This window comes from Echiichthys vipera (assembly GCF_963691815.1).
Source record: "Echiichthys vipera genome assembly, chromosome: 7".
Classification (NCBI taxonomy): Eukaryota; Metazoa; Chordata; class Actinopteri; order Perciformes; family Trachinidae; genus Echiichthys; species Echiichthys vipera.
The window spans coordinates 26,204,947-26,216,563 of NC_139832.1; the positions used below are offsets into that span (position 1 = coordinate 26,204,947).

Consider the following 11,617-nt stretch of genomic DNA (forward strand, 5'->3'; position numbering starts at 1 on the left):
TCAGTCTGTCCCCGGTCATCTTACCTTTCTTGGTGATAATAATGCGGAGCAGCGGAATGGCTAACGAGACAGCTTTGTGGAAGTTGTCGTCATTGTTAATTGGAAGGAGGTCTCCGTGGACGTCGGCGTATCCCAGCAGCACATCGACACCAGGGATGCGATGGATGGTCTGGAGGAGGCGGTAGAACTCCTGAAAGCCACCAGGGCCATTCCTCTTTAGAGCGAAGCGACGGTATTCTGCCTCAAACTGAAGGAGACAATGAATACAAACATCAAATGAGTTTCCCCTGCAGATATTTCTCAGTTAAGGATGGTAATTTAATACACTCACAGCTGAAACAAACCACATTGCAATCACTGTTTACAGTGTACATTTAATCATGATGTTCTAAATGTGTGTCTGGCTGCTACCACCACTAACTAACATCGAAGAAGTATGGCAGTATTTTGGATTTTTTTAAGTCTGACCTTAGTCCGGCCATTGTTGTCTGCAAACTATGCAAGGCTGCCGTCCTCAACAAGACTGGTAATACAACAAACTTAGTACAGCCATATCCGTCAACAAAGTCCAACAACATCTGGAGCTGCAATACCGCACAAGCAGCAGACCACCATGTAGAGGCACTCGGCATCAGTGCCTTACGACAAAGCAACTCAACGATACAAATTCATAACTGAGGCAGTGGCATATCACATAGCTAATGACAAGCTTCCGCTCAGCACTCTTGAGAAGCCTGGTTATAACCATCCCATCCACGTGCTTGACCCATGCTATGGTCTTCCAGGCTGAAAGAAACCTTTCCTAAGACCGCCATTCCCAAGCTGTACTTGATGTGCAAAGAATCTGTGCAACGGGAAATATTGTCTTTGCAACAACCCCCGTGTACTTCTGAGCCATACATTAGCTTGACCGTTCTTTCATAGACCATGAATGAGCTTTGAAAACCAGATGAAGTAATAGCAGAAGGCTTGAAGGAAGCACTGTTGTCCTGGAGTCTGATTGAAGACAAAATGGTGTGCATCACCACAGACAGTGGGCCAAATGTAATGAAGGCGAGTTCACTAAACAACTGGACACGGCTGCAGTGTTTTGGCCTTTGTTTGCACTCTGCTACTGGTGTGGCACTGTTATTTTAATGCTTGTCATCCATGTTTGTTCCTATGTTGATTTATTAAGCCAATAATTTGTAAGATTATATAATTATTGTTATCATTATCTATTAAAGCAGATTTACACACTGACATGACTCAACCTTATCTATTAGCAGTTTTTTACGCTGGTGTTGTTTTTCTGCAGGTGCCATAGTAAAGGGTAGAGTGGACAGGGCCGTTGGTGCATGTAAGAAAGTGGTTTCTGTCTTTTCTTACTCGTGGAAAAAAATAGAGTGACCTCTCTAAAGCACAGGCACATCTCCATCTTCCCACACACCAGCTGCTCACAGAATCACTAACCAGGTGGGGCTCAAGACAAAAGATGGTGGCAAGGGTCCTAGAGCAACAAAGGGCCATCAGTAAAGTTCTGTCTTCTAACAAAAACAACAGGCACCTGATCCCATCATGGCAGGACATTGACCTCCTTGAGTCAGTGCAATGAGTCCTTAACTCCTCTTCTAGGGCATCATTTATAAAACTGTTTGTAGAATCCTCCCCAAAACATTGCGTTACCACAAAACCATGAATGTGCAGTGCAAAATTTGTCTCTTTTTAATTTATAAAACTGTGCAGCGCACGTTTTCACGCAATAGTTCCTTTATACTGTAAATACCAATAAATTCCCACCTGCTGTGATTTGTGCGGGAGTGATCTCCGCCCACTTTTTCTCCCACTCTCTACCATAAATGGCATATGCTAAATAGCTCATGAATATGGAGCTATCTTAATGAGGACGTTACATTGACTGACGTGAGGAAAATGACACAGAAGAAGGCGGAAAAGGCAAGCTTCTTTAAGGAAATGGAGATGCTTTACGGGGGTTGGGCACCACAAAAAGCTGTTGTTTGGAAGCCTCAGTAGAGGCATTTCAAATAAATATAAACCAAGCGAGTGGCAACATGTAACCGCAGCTGTGAATCAAGTTAACTCCACCGTTATTATCTGTAAGGAAGTTTAGCATAAACTATTTAAAAAATGGGAATAATATCGCAGAGCTTAATGTGTTTATACAGTATATATAAAGTGATAAAAGAAATAAAGGTTGATATTCAAGAGCATTATTTGCGACACGAGTTCCGCACATCAACTACTTTCTATCTCAGCATGATCAAATTTTTAATTTCATGATGAATTTAATCATTTCCTAAATTAAAAAAAAGTATTGTATCTAATGAAATACATTTTCTATTCATAATTGTAAGCCATAACTTTGCACAAAACTTTTTCACAACTTCGGCCAAACTGACACACCTGCCGACATATGCAATTATAAAATGCAATTAAACATGTTATTAAAAACATGCAGACTTGATAATATATAATAATTAATTACATAATAATAATTAATTCAAACTGCATCTTAACTGCGTGCCAACAGTATAGTCCTATATTAGTATAGCCTATCCACAACCTCAACTTCTTTATCTTCTTTCTCTTAGGCTTTATACAGTGTGAAATACATTTGCTGCCAATTATTTTAAAGTTAATGTGTGTGTTTTTCTCTGTTGACTCTCGTTGTATTTCATGGTGTTTCCATCGAGTGTCGCTGATTCCCAAGTTAGAAAAAATTTGCGTGGCTCTATGCACAGGTGATAGATGCGCACGCTTCTCTGCAAATCATTTTTCTATAAATACCAACGTTTTCCACCGCACATTTTACCACACATTTCTGCCTGACTACGCAAGGTTTTTGTGCGCAGCAAGCTTTATAAATGAGACCCCTGGAGTTCCCAGACTCCCCTTCTGCGGAGTCATATGTGATGGCCTCTTGCATTGAGCCTGTGCTCCACCTTTCCCGCTATAATTTGCTTAAGATAAAGATAGATAGATAACTTTATTTATCCCCGAGGGGAAATTAGGTGAGGGACTCACAAAAGAGCTGAATAGGAAAATACCTATCTTGATGAGAAATATGCTGTGAATGACACAAATCCTTGCCTTCTTGACATGACTACCTTCATGGACCCTAGGATCAAAGTCTAATACATCAGACCATAGAAGGTAGGGGCCATTAAAATGAGAGCAGTGTCTGAGATCATGTATGAGGACCAAGGCCAGTCACAAGCAGGGCCTGCTGAGGGAGCAGACCAAGATGCAGACCTCTACCACTGGGCAAAACATTTTATGCACCAGAAGATCAATCAGCTTGTGAACTTGTGAACCCTGTCATGATTCAATCCTTCCCTCCCCATAACAATCTCCTACAACAATCAATACAGTCAAGAATCCACCAAATAGCTCTGCTCAGGTCTCAGGTGTCTCTATGTTTACATTTAACACTTTGCACATTTTTATAACACTTATCAACCATTGTCTAGCATTTGTTACATATTCTTTATTTTTGCACCTTAATGTAAAGAGATAATTAAGTGTGAATTGTGATTTTAATTTTCATTGTTTACATTTATATATTTGAGCGTTTTCCATGGTTGTGCTGACATTTCTTACTTGAAAACTGAGGTGATTAAAATCAGAGGAAGGTTAAGTTTAAAATAAAAAAAAAATTAAATTTAAAAGGTTTTTCTCCTGGTGCTTATTTTCAATAGGTCGACCGATATGAAACACTTCTAGCGTGATACATGCACAAGGATCAAGTAAAGCTTCAACATGGGATACATTGATGACAAGCTGTCAAGGTACAAAATGGGCAAAGGGTGTGCATATAGAGATGGGACTGATCACAGAAGGACAGGCAACAGGCACGCTGACGAAGGTATATACAAAACAGGTGTAGAAGGGAAGACAAACAGGACCACAGGAAGTGAAACAGGACATGGCACAAGAGCAGAGAACTACAAAATAAAACAGGAAACAACTGAACCAAATTCCAATACCATGACAAAGTGAGAAGAAAGGTTAAAAAAACCCATATTGGAATCATATTTATGAAATAGGGCTGCATTTTCATTATCAATGCATTATATTGAAATGATATGTATTCATTAAATGCATCCATATCCATATTATCCTGATTTATTGTTTTGTCTTTAAATGTCAGAAAATACTGAATAATGCCTGATATAATTCTCTGCAGCCCAATACTATAATAAGACGACAAGTCCTGACATTTGCAAAGCATTACCCAGAGGTTGTTTGGCATTATGATTAATCCATTATCAGTATAGATTTTCTTTTTTGTTGATAAATGACTAATTGTTGAGAAACTATTTATAATGTTCTAACATTTTGACAGACATCACTGACAATGTAAGGCAGCGTGCAAGGGACTGTTCAAAAGCAGCGGTGGAAAATCAGCTGTGAGAGTCTACAAAGAATATAGTGAACTCACTGGTTAGGCCTTCCTCTCTGGTTGAACATGTTCCATCCATGAAACCACCTGTTGCAGTATTGGGCTGGATGAGACCCTGCTCACTTACAGGCCTCTAGGGCCCATAGTTTCACAACACTTTACAACAACATTGAGAGAACACTGATACGAATGGCTGATCCAAAAGCATGGGACTGATAATTCATCTTGCCCATGACATTTTCAATTTAATACTACTTCACAAAATCAAATACAGTTTGTCTCAACAGTTACTTTACAATGTGAGTAGGGTACATCTCTAAGAACTTGTATGTCTTTCTAAAAAAGAAAAGTACATGCTTTACTGAAGCATGCACTGATGGACTCACTCAGGGCATTTTAGGGCCAGTCTGAGCCAAGCCTCACACTTTCTTTCATTGTACTGTGTATGATTTTCATCTAGTTAATTGTCTACTAAGTAACTATCTTTTAAAGAGTGAGTTAAAACAATGGTGATTGATCATCAGACCCACAAATTAAAGAACTTTTACTTGCCTTTTTGCCCAGTATTACAATATCCTTGTCTGTGGCGACATTCCCTACCACTATCTATTTTACAAGGGCACTGTCACTGCATACGGGGCTTAGCGCCACCCAAGATGATTGTGAGTGGAAGAATAACAAACATCCCTGAGCGTTTTCCCCCTATCCCCAAAAGTTAACTCACGCAGTCAGACCATACTCCAGTGCTGCGTCAGCATGCAGTTTTACGAGACTGGTACAGAGAATTAATATGATGTAGGTGAGCCTTGTTGCATACCTCATTTGGATGTAATTATGTTGGAATACTTGTGACAATACAGTAGATCATGACATTAGGGTCTCAAGTATACTTGCTTATAAACAAATTTCAACAGATTTCTAACCATAAATGCACTTAAAAGGTGGGACACAAAGAAATTAATGATTGTGACTCTAATGACTATTGTTAATCCAGCAGTGGCTCAGCCATGTTTGTAGTCCCATGAAAGGGGAGAAGCAACTGAGTCGAATGATACCAAACATTATGAAGACTACAATACCCAGCTGAGGTCAAATCCATACTTAGACCCTTACCCAATCACATGGCAGGCAGCTTTTACGAGCAGTGAAAGAAAGGTGCACATAGGTCTGTTGTTGTTGTCAGTAAGTTTTAGTGAGTGCTACAGAGTATTAGTGAGTGTTAGAGTGTGTTAGTCGGTGTTTCTTTCCACCTTGGCAAAGAAAATTCACCATGCTGAGAAGGACACGGTGGAGATTTCAGCAGAATCATTGTTAGCATGGTGTTATCCTCAATCAAAAAAGGAAAATATACTGGCGATGATAGAAATTTCACATTTCTCCTTTGGTTTATTCCAATTTACTCAGACATGTAAACAGAAAGATTATTTTTGACACTGGGGGTGTATTCTCTGAACTCCCTAGATGCGCCTAGACACCAAGAACATGCATATGAACCTTATTCTTGTGGAGCAATCCTTCATTAACTTTGGGTATGTCTTTTTGGATGTTTTTTCCCTGAAAATATGGCGAGAGCTTAACAGGTTAAATGCACTTACAGTCAATCAAATAGTTGACTAATCCCAAATGGTTACAATTATATTTGGTGGAAAAGGTTCAGCTTGGTTAAATAAAAAAAAAACCAATGCTGGTCACATAAGGGAGAGGCTGTGGTGGTGGGTGGAGCTGTAGTCCCAAACGGTAACAATAAGAGGTGTCAGGTTATAATGGCCACACTCTGCACCTGTATTTATATGATTGGATCTGACAGTCAGCTCGTACGCCAAGCAGCTGACGAAAGAGCTACTGATTGTGAAGCATGAATCAAACAGCTGATGCTCATCACTTATGCCTCCATGCTCTGCGTGAACTAATGTAATGCTTTGTGAAAAACACTTAAAAGTGTAACTTCACCCCCAGGTCTGAGACGTTTGCTGGTTCGTCCTTTCAGCTGATGAAATGTCTGGTGTTTGGAGACAGTGTGTGTTCTCCACATACAACCTACAACTTACAGCACCCTTAAAGTGTTTAACATTTTCACATGCCTCAATAGTGATCCATTCTCGTGCATCATGCTCTTTAAAATACACAACATTCTTAAAGGTACATCATGGATATGTGACTTACACAGCTCCATTTTAAACCGCTTCAGTCTAAAACACTGATCTCTGCCAAACCAAACCTCATCAATCCTCATCCAGAAATGCCTAGATAGAAAGTGGGATCCATCCATTGGAGGACTTGTTTATTAGCAGTTACTGTAGAAATTGTTTGTTAGTTAATTATTAAAAAGTGATGAGAGGCCTTTGGGGATCGACAACACGATTTGATATTAGCGCAGATACATGCTCATAACTGCTTTGGCAAGGTGTGATTGTACCACAGAGAAAACATGTTGTTTTTGGGGATGAATACTGGTATTTAAAACTCCAGAAATACTTCACTCTAAGGGTGAATGGATTATTACAGGGTTTATGTAATTATGTAAATGGCTTAACAGAACGATTGCCTTAAGTCACAGTGTTTATGTGCCTTAGTGTACACGAGTGAATGGAGCCATTATAAATACCACAATGGAACAGTAGCAACCTTTATAATTCAGATTATGATAAAAACATTCATATGAATCACTAGTGTAAGATGCTGCTATAATAACATACAACCTCAAGCAGTGAAAATAATCAGGCACATGACAGCCTGACTTGTTGCCTAACAATGAGTGAAATAGGTTTTTATGTTCAACACTGTAACTATGACTGTGTGCTGCAGGAAAGCTATTTTCACCAAAGACATGCTCTCTTTCAATCACATAATTTCATGACAACTCAAAATTGGCTTGAAAATGGTGGAGGAATATAATAATAAAATAATTATAACAGTGTTCAGCCTTATAACTGCATCCATGCTGACACACATATGAAACACACCAAACACCCACAAACAGAAACTGAGACAGGACACTTCTCAAAGGGTGAGTGCATTGTGCACATTTTTTTTACAGTATTAGTCAAACAAACAAACACAACTTACTACTGTCTCTTGCAATATAATATCCTTACCACGGTTCAAAATGTTTGTATAGCGTGTTCTAAAGTCTAAGATCTTTTTTCATGTATTTCATGTTTTAAGATGATTGTGATTGGTTTGCAGAAATACAAACAGCACAGGGTGTTTTGCCCCTATCCCAGAGTGTTAACCCGGGCAGCCAGACCATATTCCAGTGAATAGGTTTCTTCTATCTTAAATGTCATTGGACACATTCACAATATAAAACAAAATAAGCAGAGACGAATCCCAAGGATGGGTATCGGGCGGATCTGGGCGTATTTTACTTGTTCTGTAATGGCTACAACAAACCAGATGGAATGCTAAATCTTCTGTTTATGGCCTCTAACAAACAACAAAAACTAGTAAAAGATGCTAACTACACTTACCATTCTGATACGTCTGCTAGACACTGATTTTAGTGCACAGCATATTCCTCATCTGAGTCTGGATCTGACTGACACCTGGTTCAGGATGCCCAAACTATAACTTAGTTTCAGATCGCTAACGTTAGCTCCATGGACAGGCAGCTAATGTTTGTTACCCAGCAGATCCAAAGCGTGCAGATGTGCATAGTCCTCCTAGCTGGTCGCAGCACTATCTGTATTTGTTTGTTGGACGTGAAAATGTACCATATATTGTACCATATATATTTAACTTTGCCAATACTGTTTCTGATAAAGAACCAGCCCAGTCATGTGATGTATTTGACAGAAAGAAAGAGAGAGTGAGAGAGTGAGAGTGTGCGAGAGAACGGAAGAGAGACTAAAGCCGTTTCTCAAAACCAAGTATTCCAAGTTCGGACTTGTAGGCTTAGTAGTTCAGACTTGGCAAGTTCGACTCGAAAGTCCACTCTTTAGAGGACAAGAGGATGCCGTGCGGCCATTAATGTGAAATGCATTCTGGGATACCTGGCTGTCTGAAGTCCAGACAAGTCACCTCTGATGCATCCTCGACAAATGGGGCGGAGCAAGTCACATCCGGGCACTTGGACTGTACTTGGTGAGATGCGGACTACTGACTTGGAGCAGTACTTGGGCTGCGACTGATGACATTTCACAAGTCCACCAGAACACAGAACGCAAGAACGCAGATTTAGATATGGCTTAAGAGAGAGAGAGGGAGAACGTTGGCAATTCAGATTCTACACACATTTGAGAGGGACCCTAACAGACTGTGTGTGAAGGTCTGACTGTGTGAACGTTTGTGTGTGTGTTATGTTTGCATGTTCCTGCTGTCACTCCATGGCTTAGTGAAGTGGTTACTGAGGAAGAAATTCCCTTTAAATCCTGACAATTTTGCACTCGAATGGCAATCATCCAAGTGTTGAGAATCTGAATCAGATCATTGATTTGTTTCACAATCACTGTCGTCTGCATGATTTCTGGAAATTTACATATCTATTAAGAATAGTACAACAGCTGTATGACAATGTAAACAAAGGCCTCCATTACTTTTGGCTGAAACTAATTTGTGATCCTACAGACCTAAGAGACACTCCCAGCCCTACCACCACTTCACTTTCAATATGGCACATGGCAAGAGCAATACATTGAGAGAATGTCAATGACAGAGAAATTATCCACTCTTCCGTCATGTGGGTTGTCTCTTGACAGCCACATATGAATGTATTCTTGTTTAGAGACGGCAGCTACACAGAGTTACATCTAAGTACAAGTTTGATCATTATTTTGGGCTTAAATGAGGAGCCTCTTCCATCTTTTATATATCACCACAGAAATAACAAATGTGATTTTAAGCCACACTTCGGTTTTCAGATTAAAATGTTCTAAATATAGCCTTCCTATATAGTTAAAGTTTGAGCTTCCTAACTACAAATCCTGCACACTTGCTGACCATATTTATTCACGTCCATTAACAGTAGTGGAAAAGTCATTGACTGACTCAAAAGTTACAGTAAGGCCTGCTTGTTGTGATTCCTCCCACACATTATTAATGCATGTGTCTGTAACAAGTATTTTAATGCTGCTGCTCTAAGTACTCTATATACTGTACTTATTGCTGGTAGGTGGTCTCAAGAGGGGGGGGGGTATTGCCAAAAAACATATGGACACAATGGGCCTCATTTATCAATCTTGATAGCTTGGCATCACAAATCACCTGTACATTTATCGAGTGGTAGTTTTTGCGATTGATGAATGCGTAATCATTCATGGATGGTGCCTTCAGACGCACATGAGTAGAATCAATTGCTTTATTTAATTTTTTCATTTGTTTTAAGAATCTGTTTTTAACTGTTCTTAATATGTGACTGCTTATGCTTAATGACAGCTGAGGTTTGTTCATTATTTTCAGCCAGATTTTGCTGTGCTGCACCGCAAATACACAGGCTCAAATTTGCGTACAAGATCTCAGACCTGACGTGAGATTTGATCATAGCTCCCGCTCACGTCCAAATTGATAAATGCCGACGTTTGCCAGGAAATGGTCATACGCACGTTTTTCTGCCGTACGTTCGTTTGATAAATGAGGGCCATTGACTGTGTGACTCTGTGGATCTCCAAGGCACATCAGAACAAATGAAAATAAAATTACTGAGATAAAGATTCCCAATGCTGACTGCGGATAACATTTTGCCTATCATGATTTAAGTGAGAATCACTTTGATATTATATGTAAACGTAAACTATGTTAATGATAACACAGTTATCTTTTATACTTATCCATGTTTTAAATGTTACAAATGCATCTTACAAGTTAAAAGATACCACTTATTTTCTCAAATAGTGGTAAATTAAAATAATCCCAAATGGAAATAATTGAATAGCCTCCCATTAGCCTACTCCAAAACCATCGCCTGATTGTAGCTACAATCAGAGGCGCAGCTTGCCAGCAGGCAGGGCGGGGATACAATCGAGGCCCCAGGCCAGTGGGGCCCCGAGGGCTGACAAACCTCAAACTACAGCGGAGACAATGTGCAAAGTTGCAAGTTTTTTTTTTTTTTTTTTAAATTGTCTCCCGTGGATTCAAGTAATGTGCATGATTCCGTTTTCAAACCTATAATGGTGATGACAACTGGCTTGGACAAAACAGACTACAAAATGATGATTACAAAAGTATAGCATAAACTTAATGTTAGCCCACTAAAAGTAGCCCGGTACAGCAGCTATTGGGAGTGACTAATGACAAGTGAACTAATTGAATAGAACTGGAGAGACAGACAGAGGGGCACTGAAACAGTGTAGAGAGGAGGAGACTGCGGAGGCTGAATACAACAGTCGGTGCTTTGACACAGAGGGGGGACACGACGGGATAAATGCGGAATAAACGGAGCGGCCGTAGGCTCACCCAGGCCGCCTGTCAGCTGCACCATATTCGCTTTTCGTGTAGCCTATAGCCCACAGAAAATGTCCCCCGGATTTAACAGTTGCTGAACGGTGAAACGTAGCCTGTGTGTTGGAGAACGAACGGGAACATCACGTATCGTGTTATCTGACCGACAGCAGAAGGTTATGTCGGTGTTGTCAGTGCACCGGCAGAGCGGTAGCGTAAACCAGACCCCGGACCCTCTCATTGCCTCTGACATTACCGGTCAAACATCCACATTAGCCCCCCACTCACTTTGCTCTTGACCTCCACCACGTTGTCGGTGAGTTTTAACGGCGTCCGGTGCTGCTGGTGCCTTGACATTCTGCTCCCCGGTTGGCTGGTTGGCTGAGGCACTGCGGATAAAACCATCCACCGGATTTACGGTTGTTGTTTCCTCCTCCGTCCCCGGGTACGCGACAAAATCATTCACGACACAAAGCAGGCGAGGAGAGCCGTAGCGGTCATTTCACCTGTTTGTTAATTGTCAGTTCCCCTATATTCCTAAACAACAGCCGGGGCTCGCTCCTGTCTGTGCCTCGTGCCGTCCGGTGTCACAGCGCGCTGTTGTTATTCTCCTACGACACGGACAGAAAAAAGCAAACACAGCGCTCGCGACAGGTGGAGTCCGGTAAATCCAGAATGGGATGTGTGGCGGTGCCAGTGTAACCCGTCCTCCTCCTCCAACCTGACTGCACAGGAGGACACAACAGAGGGGGCGGGACGTGACGCTGCTGGAGTAATGTCAGCACAACAGGCTGCTGTTGTGACGCCGCCACTACCACCAGCATACACCCCTCTGTGGTA

The 11,617-nt window shown here is 40.9% G+C and overlaps 1 protein-coding gene across 2 annotated transcripts in view; it reads right to left on the reverse strand.

Moving 5' to 3' along the window:
* Positions 1–11,404, reverse strand: part of pard6a (par-6 family cell polarity regulator alpha) — a 40,348-nt gene extending 28,944 nt beyond the window's left edge. For both annotated transcript variants that reach the window (XM_083917121.1, XM_083917122.1), the window contains exons 1-2: positions 11,066–11,404; positions 25–247 (exon numbers count right to left, since the gene is read on the reverse strand). In XM_083917121.1, coding sequence (XP_083773247.1) covers positions 25–247; positions 11,066–11,182 — 340 coding nt within the window. In that variant the 5' untranslated portion in view covers positions 11,183–11,404. The remainder of the gene's footprint in view (positions 1–24; positions 248–11,065) is intronic.
* Positions 11,405–11,617: the final 213 nt, after the last annotated feature.